The sequence below is a fragment of the Neodiprion fabricii genome, chromosome 7 (genome assembly GCF_021155785.1).
Source record: "Neodiprion fabricii isolate iyNeoFabr1 chromosome 7, iyNeoFabr1.1, whole genome shotgun sequence".
Taxonomy (NCBI): Eukaryota; Metazoa; Arthropoda; class Insecta; order Hymenoptera; family Diprionidae; genus Neodiprion; species Neodiprion fabricii.
This window is the reverse complement of record NC_060245.1, coordinates 180,278-202,593: the sequence shown is the minus strand read 5'-3', so window position 1 is coordinate 202,593 and position 22,316 is coordinate 180,278. Positions and strand designations below refer to the sequence as shown.

Genomic DNA, 22,316 nt, shown 5'->3' with positions numbered 1-22,316 from the left:
TCCATTTTTTGGACTGTTTTTCATTGAATTTTGCAACTTGAGTTTTGCAATGAAAAATTTGAAAGAATTTTCATCTTTACTCTGTGGAGGTCGCGAATTCCAAAGTATAGTTTGTGCAGTGTAGTGTAGCCCACACGGAACTAAAAATGTGGCCAGAAATCGGTAAAATTCTTTACAACAATGTCGATTTACTTTTATGTATTAATAATTATAATGTATCCACAATATTTTACATAAAATATATATTACAATATGTGTTAATAAATAAAGAATAACTTCAATAATGATTATATTCCTATGTTTAATAGGTATTCAGTTAATGTAACTAACTTCAATCGAATGATGTTGTTACTATTATTACTATTTCTTTAAGTACATTATTATAACTTCCAGTTGCTTTGTATAAAACCTCAAGCTACACGATGATGTGAAATCCTAATATTTTATCAATTGTTGCTGTTTGTTGGCGTAACTTTTTTCCTTGATTCAAGATCAACCGTTACTAACAAATAGTCGTCTAGTCAATATAAAATTTAATTGACTTGCAAATTCTTAGCCATATGTTTATCATGCTCTAACCATATCTGTACAAAGAAGAGCAGTATTATTGATTTCAACTTTATTTAAACAATGCAAGATATTAAATTTATTCCGAATGTTTATTTTACGATGTTATTATGCTTAGATTTGTTTGATTTTTTTTTTTTTTTTACAAACTGACGTTGGAGAACTGCTATCTAATTTTTAATTGCATCAGTAGCAGTTACAACGACAAAAATGAGGCATAAGAGTATTCGATATGTTGGAAAGAAATTACCACGGAACTAGAAAACAGAAATAAAGAAAAAAATTGTAGAGACTAGGCAATGGCTATGATATCTTTGATTAAGATTAAAACATCTAAAAATTCATGTATCAACTTGATAACTTCTACATCTTCCTATCTATTGACGGCTAGAAATTAGTACTGGAACAGCTGACGAGTTTGAGCTGTCGAAATAACTCAAGTAACAATTCATATGATTCATGATTCGCAGCACGTTCAACACGCCTCATCACGCTACAAAGTGTACATGATATAACTTTAAAATACTTGATACGCAACAAACATGTGGTATGAATTAAGGGCAAAATTAAATTCTCGTGTTTAATTTCGCTCGAACCAGTAAACAAGGTAGGATTGATGGCGAATTACTATTATTATTATTATTATTATTATCAATACCGACGTTATTAAAACAATAGGTCAAGATCACAGGAATTAAAAAAACGGAGTAGATATTTTTTTTTTAAATCGGAATGTCTTGGAATATTTCCCATGATTTTGCGCAGCACGGTTCATCTATATTTTTATAGTATTTATACCGAAATTTTTTTTTCCTTTATCATTCATTTACATATAGGTAATAGGGAAGAACGAAACGAGAACCATAGGTATGTGTGTTTTGTGTTATTTTTTTCTTCACTTCTTAAATCTTTTTATTTGGTCTGAACGCAAGTTTGAAAGGATATATCAGGAGCGTATACACTTTTTCCTCTTCTATCGATTGATGGCAAATGCATTGTGAATATTTACCCATATTCGCGAATTCCTTGTCAATCGCACGTGTTTCTGTTTGTTTTTGGTTTATTTTTATTTTCGTGTTGACAATTACTTATCCAATTTTCCTTTCAAACTATCGTTCAGACCGACGTTACTCAGCCGGGCATTTTTCGATTAATCATAGCACCGAGATCCTGTACGATTTGCTTTTGCTCCGGATTATACATCAACGTTCTAGCACTGAGGAACGACAGGTCGGGCAGCTGTTTCAACACTTTAACAGTCTCTTGCCTAACGGTCATAGGCCTGCCGAACCTATCCGTGACGATATGCTCCAGCTGAACTGCGTTGTCTCTTTGATTCGCCAATGATTTTCTACTATTTTCTAATTTACATGATTCTACCTTGCTAGATTCTCCTTGTCCTATCGACTCGTTCCTACTTCCTGGCAACAAATTGTTTCGACCTAACAACGACTTGGCGGGGATCTGTGCGGATGTTCGTCCCGAAGGCTTTTGTGTTCCCTGCTTCGCCCTTGAACCGTTATCAGCTTCCATTCTTCTGCTCCAGTCGGCGAGGCTCGGTCCGGGCAAGGGTTCAATTATTTTAGCTTGCTGAAGCAACTTAGACGGCTTCAAAGGACTGTGGAAAGGATCAGAGGAATGATGTTGACTCGTTTTCTGCACCGTCGGCTGATCTGTTCCATCTATCAAAAATGCGAAACAGACGTAAATATCGGTAGAAAAGTAAAAAAATAAAAAAAAAAAAAACATACACCTTTATCAATGGAGAACGGTAATGCGACTCTTAGTTACACAAACGATTTTTAAAGCCTTGTCATTTATATTTTAAGCTACTCGCGTGTATTTTCTAAACAAGCGCAAACCAAGTGCTGGGAAATGTATCTGTAACTTGTTCTTTTTGTATGTGTGACGCTAGGTTAACACTTACAGTAGTATATGGAGCTCCTGGTACAAGCGGCGTGACGGTGATAGGATTCGGAGTGTATAGAGCAGTGAGGCGTCAGGAGGGGATCAAAAGGGCACAATAAATCCAGTGGGAGAAGGGCAGACAGCCCTCTGCCTGTGTGTACGGCGGCAAAATTTTTGTGAATAAATAAACAAACAGGGGTCAGGGAAGCCGGGCATTATGTACAGAGGTTTTAAAACAGAGAGATGAGGAGATAGGAAAGCACAGGACGGGTAGAAAATCAACAACAAACTTTCGTTAATAAATTATTTACAATGAAAGATTGACAATCGCTTACTTCTCACTGAAACACCGTTGATAGAATTTGTTCTATCTATTGCCGTTATAACATGCATGGAAAGCGATTAGACGAAATATTCAGCTTGTGCAAGCGATTTATCTTTCTATTAACAAATAATCGACATATATGATTTTCACGACTCACTTGCATCCAGTGGATTCACCAGGCCGGAACTGTTCCAATCAAACTGGGCGGCAGGAACTTCCTGCACAGATAATTGACAAGATATTGATTTAGCAGTGGCAGACTGTTTAGACTGGGCTGATAGATGTTCTTTATTGAATTAGAATTGGTTTACAAAGCTGCTTACTTCCGAGGTCGGTGAACTCTGCGGCTTTCCATTCGACGATGACGACGGCTGCTGCACATCGCTAGAAGCTTTTACGGGCTCCAATGGCGTGAAGCCCAGATTGGCAGCAAATCTTGGAATGTTGTGGTTCCATCTTGGGCCAAAGAGCTGAAACATTTCAATGTTTACGTTTCGTTAGATCGACAATTGCGCTTTAAGCTCTGGTGTTGATTAAGGTGTTTCTGAATTCTTATACTTACTATGTTCCTTGAGTCAATGCCGAGCGCACTGAGCAGAACATTATTGCTAGCGCTATTCGACCAGTGATAAGCAAGAGCGCTGGTCTCCTCGATGCTCTTTACACTCTGCCAAACCTTGTCAGACTTTTGAATGAGACCATTCAATTCCGTATCCTCGATTTTCGGCACGATAGGAAACATGTTTGTAATTATATCTTCTATTTTGTTCGCCGCCTGGAAAGATAACAGAAATGGTTCAAGTATGGAGCGCGTTGTCAAAAATTAGAAACGCGAATTTCCGGCTCACATTTTTATTCTCAATTTTGGCAATCGATTCCCGGAAACCAATATCAGGCGTTTGGAATTCAGCCGGCGGAGACTTGAACTCGCCAAAGTTTTCAAAGTCCCCGAAATCCTCGAACTTTGCGTCCTCGGGCTGATTTTCCACGGCCGAACTCCGCTCAGGAACTTCAGTCACCGTTGCGGGTACAGGGGCACTTGAAAAGTCCGCAAAGTCGTCAAAATCCCCAAAATCATCGTCTCCCTGATTACTACTGACTAGCTGCACATCCGCCTTGACTTCCCGGGTTGTTTCCACATCTCTCGATCCAAGAACAGACTTGAAATGATCCTCGTTTCTCTCCAAATTTTGCCGCTTGTTTTCATTCACTGAATTATCTTGGTATTGTGGTATTCTATCCTCAGAATGAGAATACCCGGCAAAAGTAGAAACTTCGTCAAAGCTCTGATGATTTTTCTCCATAATTTCATTGCTTGGCAATGGTGACTCAGATATGCTACCCTCTAATACACCACTCTCGTTTTCCTCAGCATATAAATTCGCCATCGAATCACCGACCCTCGACTCTTTGCCGTTTCTGTCTTCCTCAGTCTCTAAACTTTCAACACCAAATCTAACCTCAAGCTGTTCATCCTCGTCAATAGCTACAGCACTTGTATCTACAGAGAAAAGGGCCAAACTAGGTTCAAATACGGGATCTGAGTCGTTCTCTTCCCTAGGGAGTTCATCGGACGAAATAAATTGAGTAAAATTATCCTCCCTATAACCAGTTTTCTCGTTACAAACAACTTGGGGATGTTCTTCTAATTTTTCAATGTCTTCTTTAAGACCAGGTGGATTGTATACCGTGATTAGATTACCCTTAGCAAGATTTTGAGGCAGCGAGGGATCCTTGGAGTTGCTGTACCTGTAAAAAGCGTCGTCCATCTTTTGTGCGACTTCGGAATGACACCTCAGATCACCAAGGTCAAGACTGAGAGGTTCGACATCCTCACTGATTTCTAAATTATTTGACAAATCATCCCTCTCACTGCCAGTCTTTAGGCTATCGACCAAGTTGCTCTCGCAGCTATCAGTCGACTCATTTCTTGTGAGATCAGCATTGCTCTTGTCGATTGTCCGTGGAACAACGTTGCTTCCGTTGCCAAAGACGCCGATATCATCATTCCCTCCTACTTCGCCCCTAGAATTCTCACTGCTCTCGCCGAGTCTCCCATTCTTTGCGCCCAAATCATTTGCCGCCGCAATATCGGCACTTTCATTCACGGTGAAGACCTCATCTTCCAAACGAAGCTCTGCGCCGTGCTTCACTTTCGCCGCGGGAAACCCGTTCAGCTTTGGAGACACAGTTTGGGAAGGTATCGGTGTCGCCGTTGGGGTCACTCGCTTTGCCGGTGAATCCGAGGCGACGGAAAGGCCTGTGACATAGTTTAGTATGATTATGGGAACATGAAAAGCAAAAATTTGGTAGCAAAAATTGTGCGGAAGTACGTTCGAAAACAACAGAGAGAATTCTCGACTTACCGTCAATGCCTCCAGCTGTGAAATCTCCGAATTCGTCGTCGTCGTAGTCACCGACGTTGTCGAGAGGCGGGGGAGTAGAGCTGACGAGTGGTGGGAAGGCCATGACGAATTAATCCTCTGCAAAAACGTTGGACTATGATGTTCGGGTGGATGAGGAGTCACCGTTTATCGGCCGCGATCGCATCAACGGTACGGAATCAAGATTGCCGCGAGATCCGTTTAGTAAGCAGGTATTCCCTCAGGTTGAGGTTAGGTTAGGTTAGATTAAGTTAGGTTAAACCAGGTTAGCCTCGATGGAAGATCTCCGTGCAATTCAGTCAGTCGGTCAGTCATGAATTATAAAAATACTCGAGCCAAGTATCGCGAGAGGACGTCGGGACGTCGATCGATCGCGTAGCCGACTTCGAAACTCTTTTTCCGAAAGGTTTTTAGGTTACGTTGATGACGAGTAACAAAAGGAGTAATAAAAGCAAAGGCTTCGTCGAGGCGGTGTCGAAATTCGCGTACTTACCTACCTTTCCGAACACCACCTTGCGTCTCGCCAGGTCTCGCCACACGTCACTTGGTTTGTTTATCCTTCATCTTAACTGACTTAACTCCTAGTTATCACACGGGTCGCTCCGTTCTCTCGCTGAAGACTCTCTCTTTCTCTTTCTCTTTCTCTTTCCCTCTTTCTTTTTTCTTTCTTTCTTTCTTTCTTTCTTCCTTTCTCTCTCTCTCTCTCTCTCTCTCTCTCTCTCTCTCTCTCTCTCTCTCTCTCTCTCTCTCTCCCTCGGCGACCGAACCTAGCAGCCTCGATTTTCACCTTGAAACTCACAACCAGTCCGCCTCGCTCTGTTTAAAAACCGTTCCGATCAATTTGCCGACGCGATATTAATTAAATATGCCTACAAATGCACCAGACTACAGTACATCTACGCGAATTCCGATCTTCCACGCGCAACTCCTACGCGCATATAATGCCAGCTGTGCGAAGTGACAACTGTCATCGCGACATGCGTGACCACGGTCTTACATACAGACCGTGTGCGTGACATATGCTTAATTTTTCCTAAAATTACATATTCGATCGTGAATATTCATCTCGATACGGATTTAAGCCGAAATCATGGTTATTCAAATATTCATTTGTTGACTATTACTTACGTATATCCTCGCCGAAACTTTTTTCTGGGATATTTTATGCTCTACAAGATTGGTCCTACACGATGTCATCGCTCCATCCTCAGCGACGAATTTTGAATTTTTCCCCAAAACCTGCTAGATATTTTGTTCCGAAAAGTTGGGATTTATACTTAAGATAACCTCTTCGATCACCGTGAATTTTACAGCCACGCAAAAATTACTTAGATTTAACACCTAGAAATAGTCTATTTCGACTGGCCTCTATCTCAAAGATTTAATACAGATAACTTATCGCGTGGCATTAATTCCATTGACTATTATTGTCTGCGTACACCTTGATTACATTGCAATATCTTAAAATGTACATTTACTTACGCAATCAACGAGTGAATGGAATAAACGACGAATGATTGGGTGAAGTGGTACGAAAAAAAACTTTATTTCAGAGTCTGGATAATCTGTAGCTATGAAATATCACACAACTTCGTGTTTAGGAACATGTTGTGTTCTTCGATGTTTACGCATGTCACCCTTCTGCCTGAAGCATCTTCCGCACACGTCACATGCATGAGGTTTTTCTCCTGTATGTATTTTGATATGATTATTGAGAGCCTCGGTTCTGGTGAACGCCTTTTCGCAGTAGTGACATTTGTACCTCCTATCTCCTCTGTGAATCAGCCGGTGTTGATAAAACACGGAACCTGTGAAAAAGAACAATCCATTATATAGATTGCATTTCAAGACAAGATCTGAGAATAAATCAGATTACCTGTGAGAAAAGCTTTGTGGCAAACGTCACACTTGAACGGTCTCTCCCTGGTGTGTTTCTTCCTCGTATGGTCGGCCAGGTCAGGTTTTATTGTGAATCTTTGATCGCAATACTCGCAAGCGTAGGGTTTCACCCCCATGTGGAATCTCTTGTGCGTCCACATGTGACTAGACTGGGTGTAGCTTTTTCCACAGATGTTGCAGACATAGGGTCTGAGTCCGCTGTGACGTCTTTTATGAGCATTGAGGGAATTGGCCGTGGGCAACAGGCTGCCGCATATATCGCATGGAAACTTGGAGCACTGCTCTCTGCCGTGTTCTTGGACCTCAGTCATCTTGTCGAACACACTGCCGCACAGTTCGCAGATAAACTTGAGATCCCCGCTCTCTGACCTCCTCGGTATGTAGTGGTGTCGCTTTTGCTTGTGCTTGTAGAGTAGCGAGAGTTCCTTCATGTCCTTACTGCAAATGTCGCACGAGAAGGCAATGGACACTTTGAAGATCCTTGGATGTTCCTTCCAGTGCAGAACCGCTTCCGCGTACGACTTGTAAACGGTCATGCACTGGTTACAGCTATACGGTTTTTCCACTGAGTGTAAATTCTGATGTGTTTTTAGGTTGTCCAAATCGGAGAAAAAGCTGTTGCAGAATTCACAGTGGTACATTTTTGATGCGGTCAGCTCCTCGATCAGAGTTATTTTTTCATCGTGCGTTTTGTAGTGATTGTCGGCGTCGTCGCAGGTGGCAAACGCCTCCCCGCATTGAACGCACTTCCAGGTGGTCTGTGACTCCTCGATGACAACGCCGTGTCCCGCTATGTGTTTGTTCAACCTCGACTTCTGGGTGAAACTCTTCGCGCACTGACCGCATTTGTACGGTTTTTCGGGTAGGTGCGTCACGACGTGGCGTTTCAAGGTGTAGCCATCCGAGAAACCCTTGTTACAAACCTCGCAGATGTGAGGCCTCGTCTTTCCATCGACGCAAACGTGCGTTCTTAGCGCCAACTGGTTTTCAAACAGTTTGCCGCACTGTAGGCAGGATACGGTTGTCGCCTCGCAATGGTACCTTTTGTAGTGATAAAACAGCTTCAACTCCTTGCCAAACGTTATTTTGCAAATCTCGCAATAAAGAGCTTTGGCTCTGGCGTGAAACCTCATGTGGAAATTGAGTCTCTCCTCAAAAGTAAATGTAACCGAGCAGATCGCGCATTTGTAGGGTTTCGAGGTGCTCTGGACGTTTGGCTTACACTTGTGGCTGTCGAGGGTTTCTTTGGTGTGGTACAAATTCATGCAGGCTCCGCACTTGAGGTACTGCTGCCTGTTACCCAGGCACTGAAGCATTATCGAAGTTCCGCCAGATTCCCTCTCCGCCTTCAGTTCTTCGTACGCTCTCTCCTCGTCGCTGCTGTCCAGCACGATATCGCTGTCGTACAATTCCGCAGATATTGGATCTGTCCGGTTAGGTGGACCTGTTGTCATTCGTCCATTCAAGCACAGCGGACACGACTTCTCGTCGCACAATATCTCGTTTGTTATTAGTTCCGGAATTTCAAAACGCTGCTTCTCTCGCAACATCATCAACAGTGTTTCCTCCGCCTTTATACACTGAGTGTCAAAGTCGTTGCAGTACATTATCTTCTCCGCGCAATTCAGGCACACTTGCTTAGGTAGCGGATCGGTCCTGCGAATCTGAAATGTCAAGGATGACTAATTTTTGGCACAATGAATTCCATTCTAGAATAGAATGTCATTTGTTATATGATTTTTCAAGACATTTGCCTCGTTACATTAAAGAAAAACAGTTGTTTATACTTTGTATTCTAAAACAATGATTCGGAATAACTTCAAATTTCGCAGACCTTTATGCTTAGGCAGGTGTTCATTTTGTGTGCCAATTTCATCGATTCACCAATTTCCGAGTATATGTATATGGGATCTATAGCTCTGCCTGCGCACAGTCTGCACAGCAAATTAGCAGTATCTCCTCCTGGGCCGATACTATCTTCAATTTCCATCATCTCGTTAGAGGATACTGGATCGTCCTGGGACCAAATTATTGATCCGTCCAAATCGTCCATCTCGTCGTCGTCGTTACTCAGCGTACTCACAGATTCCGCCTTCGACATCTGTAAAAAAGAAGAATGTTATTATCAAGTGACTTTTGGCACAACTGTGCAATTGATGATTGTAGATTATTCGATAAAGCTGTTTGGTTGAGTTGAAATTATATCAAAGCATCTTTTGATGAACTGTAACAGTTTCGTTACCCGTGAGAAAAGAGAAAAAACTCGATAAATACCGACTGCTTTTTAACTCTTAGGAGAATCTGTTTTGAAATTATTGGTAAGAGCAGATTACCTTGTCCTTGGAAAGTTGTCAGAGTCTCAAGTCTCTTTCATGGCAAACTAAATGCAATACCTGAAATGAAATTTCTGCTGCTCCCAAGATCCAGCTTCTTTGGTTTATCGACTAAAGCAATGATTCATTTATTTTTCAAACACGCCACCATGGCAACCGGAACAATGCAACGTAGTCCCATTCTCTTTCTTTTCATTTCTTCTCCCTCTATCAACAAAAGACATTCTAGTACACGTTGGCGATCACAGTCACTGGAAATAAGAACACCCTTCTTTGCAGTTGGTGTTAGATGTGGTTTTATACAGTGAAAAAAAGTCTGTAACTTATAGATATAAATATGTATGTACGCGTACTTGCAAAAAAATATTCTCATCTTCGTCTCTCATCAGCTGTACATTATAACAATATTTCGGGCAGTCTTATCTCATTTCAGAATGCATAGTTGTCTACAGCCGCGCATACCCGTCGCAAGATTGATCCTGGTTTTATTTATCTTTGCCTTGGTACGAGGTTGCATTAGAATGTGTTAGAATGCAAAGACTGTCGCTTTGGGCGAATAAAAATATTTTCATCTCAGGAACCAGTTAAAATTTACCGGTGATCAACACGAGCGAGAAAATAATTCCGCTCATTTATCATACTTTTCTGCAAAACTATAAGAGTGAAACTACCAGCATTAGTAAATGATTGGGAACCCCGGAGAGATTGAAAGCAATTGTCTCTTGAACCAAATTACCGTTTGTTGTGGCGGATACAATTTCGAATTTGCCGCCCGTCGACATAACCTACAAATCATATGCTATGTCTTTCCCACTTGCCTGGATAATTAGGCAGGAGCAAATTGCTAAATCGTACGTATGCTTATCAACCACAGAAAAACAATCACGAGCATAGCCAAGTTCGGCTGAATTATCATTTTTTTCGACATCGATACGAGTTCACATCAAATTCAGTGGTTCGAATCAGCCGAACCTTCGATGCGGAACGAGTGGGCGTCGCTTTTCCCATTTTTCTTAGAAATTGTAGAGGAGTAAATAACGAAACTAGTCGACAATTTTCAAGTAATAACGGAGCATCGAGGAGCAATTCGTCGCCGTGCCCAATTATAATTTTTTTTATCGGATACATAAGTTCGAAGTGCTGCTACCTGACCCCTCATCGCGCGACGAGTATGTATCGTTTTTCCGAGTTTTCTTGGCAGTCGTGAGGGAGCAAATGAGGAAATTGTGATATTATTGATCAAAAATCGAAAAGGAATCGGAAGCAATTGTTACTTGGACCGAATCGAAATATTCCTAATCCATATAAGATTTCGAATCGGCCGCCCGTCTGCATAACCTAAGCAGAGCGTCGGTTTTCAACAGTTTTTTCGATAATTAGGCAGGAGCAAATGTTTAAATTGTTAGAATCCTCATAAACAATAAATTAAGCAATAAACGCAACATAACCCATGAACGTCGAATCTAACCTTAGAATACGTGTCAATCCGACAAGTCATTATTCCCACAGTATCTATCTTAAGGTTAGATTCGACGGTCGTGGGTTATGTTATCTTTATTGAGATTGTGTTTGTTTCGGGCTCGGCCGACTGTGGCGCTGCAGATTTCTCTGTGTAGCCAACATAACTGGTGTAAAAAATTAGCTGTCTCAGATTCATTGTCCCCAAGTGTACACGTTTGCTTGCTCTGCTGTTTCGATGAATGAACTTCAAGCACTAATAAAAACTTTTACTCATCTCTGTGTTGCTACTACTTTTTACAGCCCATGAAATCCCAGCTTTAGGGGTATGAACTTTCCTGCTATGCCTACTGGTGACGCTGAGAAGCGGGTACGTATAGAGAAATATATATGCATTGATAATGTGTGTGCAAGGTGTGCACGAAGCGAATACCTATACAGACCGGAGGTGACGTGTACAATGCATCCATACATGTAGTTGAACCACCGTCGAGCGACGTCGCAACTTGTAAATGGCTGCCAACTCATCGCGATGTTAATACACGTCGGAAGTATTTGATGCATTCCTTCAGACTGTCTACATGTGAGGTGTGAGAAGAAAGAAGTGTTCTCGTTAACCATTTTGTGCGTATTTATTAAATCTGCAAAAGAATATTTCCCGTAGTAAACGAATACAGAATGGCGGGCAAGACTCTCGTCGCCGTTGCGCTTCTCTCCCTTTTCGCAAACGTACGGGCGATTATGTTCTACTTAGAGCCCAACGCCGAGAAGTGTTTGAGGGAAGAAGTTCAGGCCAACGTTCTTGTCTCCGGTGAATACGAGGTTTCTGAAGCTACTGGACAGACTGCTAATTTCATCGTAAGTTACGCCAGGCCTCGGGTCAGCCGAGAAAGCTTCGCTACGCTGCAGTTAGAAATTCGGCGTTATAGGTTATGTTGTAGCCAAGTCTGTGCGTCCTCAATATGCTTCGTTGGCTGCGATATTTGCGCACCGTTTTTTCTTCTCACATATACATATCTCGATACCGCTTTACCTTCATTCCTTTCACCCAGGTAACCGACTCCAAAGGACACACACTTTCCAAAAAGGAAGATATTTCACGTGGAAAGTTTTCCTTCGTCACCGAAACCTTCGACACCTTCCAAATATGCTTCACATCTCATGTTCCCCCTCGTAAGTGTGCCATTTTTTTTATCTCATTATCATCTTGTCACAGTTCGAGCTATGGGAGCTGCCGTCCGATGCCGATTTCACTTGGTGATATGTGTTAATCAATTTGGTTGCTACAGATATGCGAGGAATAAAGCAAGAAGTCGCGTTGAATATCAAGCGAGGCATTGAGGCGAAAAGCTACGAAGGGGTGAGTGACAAATCTGACTCAGTAGTATCGGTATTCTGTTGCAAAGAAACAAGCCGTTGCATTTCACATATTTATTAGATTTTACTCTGTTTGACGATCGAAACTTATTACTATTCTCTCTTTTGTCTGCATATATATAACCTATACAGCTTGAACTCTAGCGAAACAGGCGGTAAAGTCACATAAAATAATTTTCTTCACGTACAGTTTCACGTGTATAATTAATAACCCAACTTATACCAATTTTGATCTGTGCCTCGTTGATTCATTAACATGTTTTCTTGATTATAAAATTGAATGATAGGTTGCTTGTTTTGTTAATTTTTCTTGTTTCTTCATTTCCCTTATTTATCTTTGATCTTATGTTGACATGGTTGACACGTAGGTGAGCAAAAATTACTGATTGTGAGAACAGAAGAGAAACACATCACAGCGCTTTACCTGAAATTTTCATTTTCTCCATAGATTGGCGAAGCAGCCAAGCTTAAACCTATGGAAGTGGAGCTGAAGCGTCTTGAGGATTTATCCGAATCCATTGTTCAGGCCTTTTCCTGGATGCGCAAAAATGAGGAAGAGATGAGAGACACAAATGGTGGGAATTTTTTTACTCTCCTTTCTTTCATTTGCATGCTCGTTAATTGAAAAATGCAGAATTGCCACTGATTCGATATCACTTTCTCATCACTTTCTTTTTCGTATCATTACAGAGTCGACTAACAGTAGAGTATTGTACTTCAGCATATTCTCAATGTGTTGTCTCCTGGGTCTGGCGACCTGGCAGGTTCTCTATTTGCGGCGTTTTTTCAAAGCGAAGAAATTGATCGAGTAAATGAAAAGAATCAGAATGACGTACAAATAAAAATAATCCTTCGCAAATTGAAATGGGAACGAATGTAATAAGCCTCAAGGCTGCAAGAATTCAATCGGGTGATTGCATGGAAAATCTTTTACGCTTGGCACCATTCGTTGTACCTTAATTATATATTGTACATACATACAATTATTAAGTAACGCCGCTGAAACAATGTTTGGCAAAACAGCTATACTTGAAAGTTTTGTATTTTGAAAATAGAAAAGAAGGGAAAAAGAAAACAAACAAGAAACGTATGCAAAAAGTTGAAAAAAAAATTGAAGCATACTTACTGAAATAAGTATAAAACAATGAACGGTAAGCGATTATTTATTTATACGTTAAACAATATTTCACATAGGAATCATCGACAACCTACTTCGTGTGTATTTACACAGATCTAGACATAATTACATACATTATCGGTAATATACAATGTACGGTTTTTTTTTTATTAAAGAGTAAAAATGAAATCCGGGAACACCTTATGTGTTGTTTTAGATTTACGGCCTATCTATTTCACCTGTTTCGTTGACCTAAATTGATTTTATTCAAAATATAAACGAAACCGCGGTGTCACGAGGAAGCACGTGACTTGTGAGTGATGTCATTGGAAGATGGCGGTTCTCGGGTGAGAATGAGAAGAAAAGGTTGCTTTTCGACTCTAAAAACGGGTTACGAGCTATCTGAAATTGGTGTAATTTCCGAAAGTGGAGTGGAGAAAAAAAAACCTACAAACTTGATTCTGCGACAATCATTGAAAGTGAATCGACATGTCGGAAGATTGGCAAAGCGTGGTTACAGCCAGAGACCGTGATTGTTTGGGTTGTAGGTTAGTAAGCGGGGGCGGATTGATCGGTGCCGGTATTTACGTCGCTTACCATTCGAAACAATTTAACAAAACTACTGGAAAATCGGTGATGTTCTCCTTTGCGGCCGGTTCGTATCATTAATATTGTTCCCTGCTCCCTACACATCATCATTGTGAGGCTAATGGCTCTTTTTATTTTTTCAGTATTAGCCGGTCTCGGGACTGCTAGAATCATGAAATTGCCGCCGTTCGATAGTTTCGGAAACGCCTGACTGTACAGGGAATTCGAATCTGGAAGGACGTGAACATTTTTTAACGATGAAATAAAATTGCCCCGAACAAAGTCGACCCTTTCCGTATTTGAGGAATAAAACATGTTCGAAGACTCGAGGATTTCGTTTCTATTTTTCCACAACAAATTATCCCTTTGGGTGAGACGAATTCTTATACTTTTAGTAATCGGATGGTAGAAATAGCCTTTTTCCTGTTGATTCCATTGAATATCTTTATCAAGTTTCGAAACTTTTCTGATATACGATCGGATACGAAAATAAAAATTCAGTTTTCGAAAAACTGTTGCTGGCCGGTTACCGACGGCATCAACGTCCACGTCTCGAAATTGTTAATGTAAAATTCCGCTGGGGGTGCTGCGTTCAGTGATAAAATTTTGAGATACCAACGCGTCGTCGTTTCTAGAACAAATCGTGCAATCGTGGTTCAAAATTGAGTGCAGGAAGTGAAACGTTGCCTTTTAATGACGCGGCGAATTCCGATCACCGTCATTCCCGAATTTCTACGAATTAATCCCGCACACAATTCCCGTTTAGCGTTGTAAACGCTATAAATTGCGTGGTCTTATTCATTCACGGGTTTTCGGCGATGACACAGTTTATCGACAAAGTTTCGAGGACAAGGACGTGGCCCAGCTAGCTGGCGAATCGCTAACAACGAGAGTGTGCAGGTAGTAAAAATTGGCAAACAATCGACAAATTATATCTCGAATTCAACGAAGCGTGAAAACAGTAACGATCCACCCTGAAATATCCGACGACAATGGAGTTTCCAAACTTGGGTGAACATTGCTCCGAAAAAACCTGCAACCGTCTCCAGTTTCTGCCCCTGAAGTGCGACGCCTGCGAGGCGATATTCTGCACCGATCACATATCCTACACCAGTCACGCGTGTCCAAGTGCCTATAAGAAGGACGTTCAAGTGCCTGTATGTCCGCTCTGCAACGCCCCAGTGCCTTCGAAGCGATCCGATCCACCCGATCTCGCGGTAAGTCTGCATATAGACAACGACTGTCAGGCAGATCGTGCCAAAAGCAGGAGGAAAGTCTTCACCAACAAGTGTACGTCCAAGGGCTGCAAAATCAAGGAAATCGTCGCGGTTAAATGCGGGGACTGCGGGAAAAACTTTTGCTTGAAACACCGGCATCCCTGCGATCACGCTTGTGTGGGAAAAGAGGAAACCGTGCGTCAGCGGAGGATCGAAGCTCTTAACAAACAGGCCGAGAGTCGAGTCCCACAGAATAATCAAAATGCCAATTCTAGCCTGTTTAGGAATCTTCAGGGAACTATCAGCGAGGACGAAGCCTTGGCCAGGGCCTTACAAGCCTCTCTTCAAGATGAAGAAAATGCTGGGAGGATCGAGTCTTGTCAAGAGGAAGAGATTCCACTCGGGAACAAAGGCAGATGCATGCTCTCTTAGTTCTTTTATAATTTATAAACACGATAAAACGGTGACGGCAACGAAGAACAGACGTGTTGAAATCCTGGTGGAATTACTTGTCAACTGCTGAAGATGCGTTTAATGTTTTTTTTTTCAACGTTTCTAGAATTAGGCATCAAATATCAATTAGTAGGCGGGTTCTTACGAGCTATGGATGATCAAAAAACTGGACATTTTCAAAATCCTATTCTATAATTTAGCCTTTTACGGGAGGAAACTGAATTTCTGTCTTTTTTCACATTAAATAAGCTCTAGTTTTTAAATCTAAATACACGAGAATTTGAAAGAAATATTGAACTATGTATCTTTCATACAAGCTTTTTTTTTCGTCAGTTGCTGTTAAGTCGTTTACATTCACCCTAAATTTTAAATCAAGTCTCCTCAACTATTATACATAAACATAACCTTATTAGTTACTCTATCCAATCACGAATTCTATTTCACCAAGTCTAGTTATAATCGCAATGATGTAACAAATTAAGACTTCTGATCGCTGTCTAGTGATTAATTAATTACGCAATTTTTTGTAAATAATTTAAAAATAATCTATATACACATTGCGAACAATCACGTTCCAAACTGCCTCTGTCCATTTGTCATAATAAATAGTTACTACCAGCTTTATTGTAACACAAAAAAGAAGAAACGGTGTTATGAAACGAGTAAAAAGTTCTTTACTTGCAAATTTTCCTCTACTCTTATCCATACAATAAATATTTATCATAAACATATTGTGAAATCTGAGTTATATTCTTATCCATTAAACTTAGGTTTCAAAGAATTCCTCACATCTAAATTCATTCGATATCAATACAAGCAAGTGAAAAAAGACAATCAACGAATGTAATGCGATTGTATATTATAATTATTTATTAGTTTTGACCTATCGTTACATTCCATTATTCAAACACGCATACCATATGACGAATCAATTTGTCTATAAATAGCAGCACTTGGTTCATTGTTAGAAATTGATATCAATTATTGTTATCAAACAATATTAGCCAATGAACGTCAGCAAAATTTTTAACATCCCATTCGTGTGTGTAAATGTGCGATGGGAATCGTAATGACTAACTGTTTATTTTCCAACTTTTCCAAGCTTCGTATCAGTCCTTGGATTTGCAGTGATATTTTGAACACTGACGATTGTTTCATTTATTCGTGTTTGAAGGTCCCTCAAATCCTGAATGTACAGCAATCTCAAGATTTTTGCCGCATTATTCAGAACTGGATCTCCCATATTGAATCCCAACTCAGCTTCCAATATCGGAAACTCTTTTCCCTTTAACACTATCGATTTTGGATTTAATAAAGCTTCTGCATTCAGTCTCTTGCAAACTATTTTACTGCACGCTTGCAGAGTTACAAGGTGATCTGAATGTCGAGGAATGCAAAGTAGCTTTCGTAATTCTTCGATTCCGTTCTTAAACTCTGCACTGTGAACTTTAATCATCGAAAATAGAATTAAAAAATGTGAATACCGGTATTTGTCATGTTAGTAAGTTCAAAAAGTTTTTTCTGAAATATAATACTCACAGTCCAGATTGTCTAACGGGTTTGATGATTTTATGTTGGGTGCTACCGGTTTATTCATATCTTTCAAACTCTTGCCTGTTATCGGTTGATACTTTTTATCTGCAATAGTTTGAATTGAATGAAACTCAGATTTTCGTAAGTGCCTGAAAATAGAATTCAGTAGTACCCAAACAAACATGGTACGGTTCTTACAGTTATCCTCGAACTCCAGTTTGATGGCAAACCCAATCAACCATTCGAGCTGATCCACGGGCTGGGTAGTTATCGGACAAGCGACGTCCTCGCAATACCTCTTGAACGTTTCGGGCCAACTGGTTGAATTTATATCTCTGATATCCTTTCGATCTTCAATTTTGTAGTGACGTATCTTTTGGTCTTCGAGCCAGACGACCAGTTTGCGAAAGTGTTGTGGGTCTAAAGACGATATTATTGAAATTTCAGAAAACTTGTTATCGCTCTTGTGAGAGACCGAAGGTTAAATTTTTGTATGTGTACCGGCTAACCGGTTGCGACTCACCATTCGCGTTTATCTTATCCCGGTCTATGTAATCTAGCGCTTTCAATTTTCTCTTAAACATTTTATAAGTGGAAAATTACGCGGTTATAATTTATTTACAATTCTTGTTTAACGGCAAGACAAAGTACACCTGAAAGTCAGTGCGATACCGCAATTATCGACGGAGTAAACATTGTAGGGAAGTGAACGCCAAAGAGTATGTGAAGGCATGAAATTGACTCAACGCACCGCGAACGCCACGATAGTTGAGTGCGTGACTTGTTAGAAGTTTTCGGCTGTAAAATATGGCGCGTTTTCACGCATGTCCCTGGAAACACTTGTGAGTCGTTATTCTAAGGCAATGAATCGAGTTCATGCCAAGGCAGCTGGCAGCAGCGCCCCGATCAACGGTTTTCAAACTTTGAAACGAGAAAAGCGTTATTCAACACCGAAGGCGGTGCAAAAACGGGCAAAACAGCGGGAGCAAGCAACGATAGCGGGAAAAGAGACGGGTGACAGATTTTAATTAGCCGTCAAATAATTGTGATCCGTCAGTGAAAATTGTCGTCGGTTATCGCGGATCGGTTCAACGCTGTCTACGACGTTCCTGTGGTTCTGGAAAGGTAAACATGGTGCGGAAGAGGAAGCACAGCAGCGACGAGAGCGGCATGCCGGCACCCCAACGACAATTCCAACGCCTCACTCGAAAACGTAAGCAATAAGCATGTCAATATTTACACGCGCCGTTAGATTGCCCTCTCAAACCGGACGGCGAGAAATGGAAAGTGTTCCTCGCCATCCCTAACCAATGGATAGTCTCCGTTAAAATTTCAGATCAGCGGACACTTATCGACGATGACAACGAGAATGCGGAAGCTTCGCCGGCGGCGATGTCGAACACGTCCTCAAAGACTATGAAAACACCGTCAACCGCATCGGGACGCAATCGAAAAAGTACAAATAAACGTCTTACTTTCCTTCAGTGTTTTATCTTGTACAGCTGTATCTCATCATATGATTGTCCAACTTTTGATAATAGGGTGGCCGACCTTGGCACTGTTGTTTATTTAATCTTGCATTAAAAGGGGAAAGGAAAATCAGTCAATCAGAAATTATTCTCATACAACTTTTGTGATTAAGATCAAAGTATTTTGAAAACAAGTTTGTGCTATTTTCCATGATTATAATATTAATACCGTTCTTCCTATATAATGTGAATATATTACTGTTCTGTTGCAGGTGCCTTGCCAGAGAAAGCAGGCAACACTGCTGTGTCGACTAGTAAGATGAATTTGTCGCTTGTCACAACGTACGGTTCAGGATGTCCAGCATATTAAAGGATCTGAGAATCTCAGAGAATTCAATAATTGTTTACTCGCTGGACAGCCTGAAGCTTTATTTCTTGTATCGAGTGAGAATATCTTTCATACCTGATTTACAAAACTTTCAGGAAGCCGTAGACGGAAGCCTACAAAAAGCTCGAGCGATTCCGATAGTGAGAACAAGGCTGAGTCGCCGATTGGACAATTGAAACTTGACAAAGTCAATACTTTGCAAGAGTCGGAGATAGCAAACCGTCCATTAAGGTCGAGGTTGCGGAAAGAAATGAATGACAACATTGGCGGAACATCCGTAGCGGAATTAAAACCACAGCAGCGTAACATAACGGATAGAAAAAAACGGGTATTGACTGTGGCAGACAACATGTTGACTGAAAATTGGCTGGTTCCAATAGAAACCCCTGTAAAGTTAACTAGGTTACAAGCGAAGACCTTTTCGACGAAAAAAAAACCTGATCCTTGCTACCACAGTAAATTGCCAGGGCAAAGTGACGAAATTCAGGATGCAGATGAGAATAAAAATCGAGAGGAATATCGAAAAGTTAAAGAGACACCAAGGAAATCGTTTTCGAAGGAACAGGAACAGAGTTTGCCGCTCAGCGTTGTCCCTATCGACACAGTAACGCCTGAGAGCAGTCCGATGTTAGTTACCTTGACACCGCACAGGTCTTCCAAAACGCCAAAAAAATCCCCGCTCAACATTGGCTCACCCAAGACGCACTCTTACTCACCGTTACGGCTTTCCAAGACACCGAGGAAGCTGCCGATAACTGTCGAATCGCCCGCAACTTCGGACAAGTCGAGTGCTTCCATAGGACAAACTGTTCAAGAAACACAGACCACTCGTATGCAAGTGGATTGCAATAATCCGTTTGTCGCGCTGATGGATTTCAGAAAGGAACTGAGCGACCAACCTTCTGTGTCACCAAAAGTGTCAAAAAGTCGCAAAACCCCAGCCCCTAAAACGCCATCCAAAAGGTTGCCCACTCCAGCTTCCAAAGTCCGTAAATCTCCTGTGAAAACACCCGCCGCGTTGCAGAAAAGTGGTCTGCTGGTTAGAGGCAGAATCTCAACACCGGTTAATGTGAAACGATCCAGCCTTGCCCAGCCGGAAAGTCCAAGGCGGCCAAAATCCACCGCAAAAAAACGCTCGCCGATAACGTCATCTGGAACTCCACTGCGACCAATTCCAGTATCGAAGGAAGCGGCAGCCGCCATTGCCACTTCGTCACCTTTCGGTGTCCCTCCAAACAAAATTAAGGCTTTACTGGAGTTGGCTGAGACTTCCCCAACAACGACTCCTCGGAGTCGGATAAGGCGCTCCTTGAATCTTACTTCTGATTTTATAACGTTTTCTTCTGGCTCCACGAGCAGCCCCATGATAACGCCACAGAGAATATCTCAAGCTATGGAAAACAAGAAGGAATCCAGACCGAGCGATGATGAATCCCTTGGACTAATCGCTATGAGCGATGACATGTTTGATGATAGTTCTAAAGCCAAGGATGGCACCTACGAGTTATCTGTGGAATTGACTCTCAAACAGAAGGACAAAAACGCAGAGAAGATCAGCGAATCAGGAGAAAAGGATGCAACATATGAACTGGCTGAGCCCAAGACGCCTAGTCTACAGAAGTCAAGAAAACGTTCGTTTTCTGCTATGGAGCCAAGCAATTGTACTCCAGATGCAAAGAAACGCTGCCGTGTTCGTTTTGCCAGCCCAGCTCAGAAAACCAGCACCTCATCGCCTGCCCTTGGTACCGGTTCAGTCAGAAAATCTGTACCCACTGTACAGACGCCCGCCAGGCACAGGATTGGAGTTGTCCAATCGGCCCGGCGCTCTAGAGGCAGTGTTGGCATGGATAGTCAACACAGGAGATCCCGGTCTCTGACCAAAGGAAATGAGATCAATCAACAGCTGAGAAGCAGTAACAAGCGAAGGTCCAACTCAGCTTCAAATTTATTGAACAAAACTCCTAAATTCAATCAAACCATTCAGGATTCCATTAACAGACTCAGTAGACCCCGGCAACCAGGTGTTTCTACGTCAAAAACAGGTAAACGGTATATCAAATTACATCCCTTTTAGATAGACGTTATCGATGATTTAATTCACCACAATTATTGATTTTGGTTTTCAGAAGCTAAGGTACCTGCTCCTAGAAGAATACCTAATTTTGCACAAATCCATCAGAAGAAATTTGCACAAATGGAATCTCTCGTCGATGTCAAGGAACGTGTCGCCAAGAGGCACGTCGAGTTCAGTACGGCGTCTTCTGCTCGGACTTTCCAACGTGAGTATCAAATGCAGATGTAAGAGTTGAAAATAATATTTTTGTCGCGATTGAATATCACTACAACTACAAATCAATCCAATGGATTTTTTTCCTAAATACATCTTTAGCTCTTGTATCGGACTTCCAACCACTGCCAAGCACACCAAAGCCTGCACCTACAACCCAGCAGAGTGAAGGCTACAACAGATTCGGATTCAAGTTAAGAAAAGTTGAAGCCCGGACAGCAATCAAGAAGAATCCTCCATCAAGTGCTGTAAGGTTAGTACAAAAATTTCGGTGCTTTCTTATTTTGTGAGAAAAGGGAAGTCTTATTTGTTTTATTTTATTCGTTTTGTCTTTATTTTTGGTTTCAAGGAATAAAAATATCCAGGACAAAAATCGATCAATTTTACAAGGGGTGCGAACCAATCGGCGTTTTGAGCTTCAGATGAAATCGCGTAACTTACATTAGTAGAGAAATGAGTGTTAATGAAATCTAAGAAGAAGACGAAGGAAGAAAAAGGTGATGAAATGGGACCAACCAAAAAAAAAGAAGGAAAGAAGGAAAAAATCTCAAACAATTATTGAGCATGTATTATACTTAAATATTTTATTGCTTAGACAGTATGTACAGTATGAAATGGTTTTTATTTGAGTTTTTTTAATATTATTATTGTTCATATTATTATACGGAATTCCTTCAGCATTATAAGTGCGTTCATGGAGTTCACTTGCGTTTTCAAATCTGAAGTAGCGATGGGATTTTCTCTTTTCAAGTTACAAACTATGGAATTCTGTATTTATACTACAATATAAGTAATACTCAAATAATTTATAAACAGTTCGTCAAGTTCCAAACGTTTACTGTATGCGGAAAGTATTTTTTTATTTCGGTTCTTTTTTAAACTACCGGACCTTGTCAGAATAAAAGAGGTGAATAGTTGCTTGTATCCCGTTGCCCAGTTTTCATGCTTCAATTTCAAAAAATTAATGTGTCGCGCGGTCACGTGACAATCGATTCGATTCGATCGTTTGCAGC

At 41.1% G+C, this 22,316-nt stretch overlaps 6 protein-coding genes across 14 annotated transcripts; 3 read left to right on the top strand and 3 right to left on the bottom strand.

The window, feature by feature from the left end:
• Nucleotides 1–187: 187 nt before the first annotated feature.
• LOC124186059 (aftiphilin) lies at nucleotides 188–5,867 on the bottom strand. 5 transcript variants are annotated; one of them, XM_046577416.1, is made up of 9 exons: nucleotides 5,678–5,867; nucleotides 5,167–5,283; nucleotides 4,503–5,060; nucleotides 3,649–4,301; nucleotides 3,363–3,575; nucleotides 3,124–3,270; nucleotides 2,958–3,018; nucleotides 2,495–2,626; nucleotides 188–2,249 (listed from the first exon to the last, which is right to left on the bottom strand). In XM_046577416.1, exons 2-9 carry the CDS (start codon nucleotides 5,267–5,269, stop codon nucleotides 1,699–1,701), a joined length of 2,418 nt encoding a protein of 805 aa, XP_046433372.1. In that variant the 5' UTR covers nucleotides 5,270–5,283; nucleotides 5,678–5,867; the 3' UTR covers nucleotides 188–1,698. The 5 variants fall into 5 exon arrangements, with proteins under 5 accessions (XP_046433372.1, XP_046433370.1, XP_046433367.1 ...); XM_046577414.1 differs by having other exon boundaries at nucleotides 3,649–5,060; nucleotides 5,674–5,867; XM_046577411.1 differs by having other exon boundaries at nucleotides 3,649–5,060.
• Nucleotides 5,868–6,706: 839 nt separating this feature from the next.
• On the bottom strand, nucleotides 6,707–9,911 carry LOC124186755 (zinc finger protein 678-like). Of its 3 annotated transcripts, XM_046578720.1 has the most exons (5): nucleotides 9,770–9,911; nucleotides 9,477–9,667; nucleotides 8,918–9,184; nucleotides 7,061–8,747; nucleotides 6,707–6,992 (listed from the first exon to the last, which is right to left on the bottom strand). In XM_046578720.1, exons 3-5 carry the CDS (start codon nucleotides 9,182–9,184, stop codon nucleotides 6,766–6,768), a joined length of 2,181 nt encoding a protein of 726 aa, XP_046434676.1. In that variant the 5' UTR covers nucleotides 9,477–9,667; nucleotides 9,770–9,911; the 3' UTR covers nucleotides 6,707–6,765. The 3 variants fall into 3 exon arrangements, with proteins under 3 accessions (XP_046434676.1, XP_046434674.1, XP_046434675.1); XM_046578718.1 differs by having other exon boundaries at nucleotides 9,477–9,897; XM_046578719.1 differs by having other exon boundaries at nucleotides 9,417–9,891.
• Nucleotides 9,912–11,350: 1,439 nt separating this feature from the next.
• LOC124186759 (transmembrane emp24 domain-containing protein bai) lies at nucleotides 11,351–14,283 on the top strand. 3 transcript variants are annotated; one of them, XR_006871720.1, is made up of 7 exons: nucleotides 11,351–11,732; nucleotides 11,927–12,047; nucleotides 12,164–12,234; nucleotides 12,404–12,406; nucleotides 12,700–12,826; nucleotides 12,942–14,023; nucleotides 14,100–14,283. XR_006871720.1 is itself a non-coding variant. In XM_046578725.1 (6 exons), exons 1-6 carry the CDS (start codon nucleotides 11,553–11,555, stop codon nucleotides 14,122–14,124), a joined length of 642 nt encoding a protein of 213 aa, XP_046434681.1. In that variant the 5' UTR covers nucleotides 11,352–11,552; the 3' UTR covers nucleotides 14,125–14,283. The 3 variants fall into 3 exon arrangements, 1 of the variants encoding a protein (XP_046434681.1); XM_046578725.1 differs by lacking the exon at nucleotides 12,404–12,406 and having other exon boundaries at nucleotides 11,352–11,732; nucleotides 12,942–13,059; XR_006871721.1 differs by lacking the exon at nucleotides 12,404–12,406 and having other exon boundaries at nucleotides 11,353–11,732.
• On the top strand, nucleotides 13,689–16,357 carry LOC124186758 (AN1-type zinc finger protein 2B-like). Its single transcript, XM_046578724.1, has 2 exons — nucleotides 13,689–13,881; nucleotides 15,109–16,357. The coding sequence occupies exons 1-2, from the start codon at nucleotides 13,689–13,691 to the stop codon at nucleotides 15,603–15,605; spliced, it is 690 nt and encodes a 229-aa protein (XP_046434680.1). The 3' UTR covers nucleotides 15,606–16,357.
• On the bottom strand, nucleotides 15,726–17,866 carry LOC124186757 (RNA transcription, translation and transport factor protein). The gene is made up of 4 exons (XM_046578722.1): nucleotides 17,683–17,866; nucleotides 17,358–17,579; nucleotides 17,166–17,264; nucleotides 15,726–17,072 (listed from the first exon to the last, which is right to left on the bottom strand). Exons 1-4 carry the CDS (start codon nucleotides 17,741–17,743, stop codon nucleotides 16,708–16,710), a joined length of 747 nt encoding a protein of 248 aa, XP_046434678.1. The 5' UTR covers nucleotides 17,744–17,866; the 3' UTR covers nucleotides 15,726–16,707.
• A 10-nt stretch (nucleotides 17,867–17,876) lies between these two features.
• Nucleotides 17,877–22,227, top strand: LOC124186754 (nascent polypeptide-associated complex subunit alpha, muscle-specific form-like). Its single transcript, XM_046578717.1, has 7 exons — nucleotides 17,877–18,372; nucleotides 18,496–18,615; nucleotides 18,901–18,942; nucleotides 19,112–21,058; nucleotides 21,143–21,295; nucleotides 21,406–21,556; nucleotides 21,653–22,227. The coding sequence occupies exons 1-7, from the start codon at nucleotides 18,291–18,293 to the stop codon at nucleotides 21,747–21,749; spliced, it is 2,592 nt and encodes an 863-aa protein (XP_046434673.1). The 5' UTR covers nucleotides 17,877–18,290; the 3' UTR covers nucleotides 21,750–22,227.
• Nucleotides 22,228–22,316: the final 89 nt, after the last annotated feature.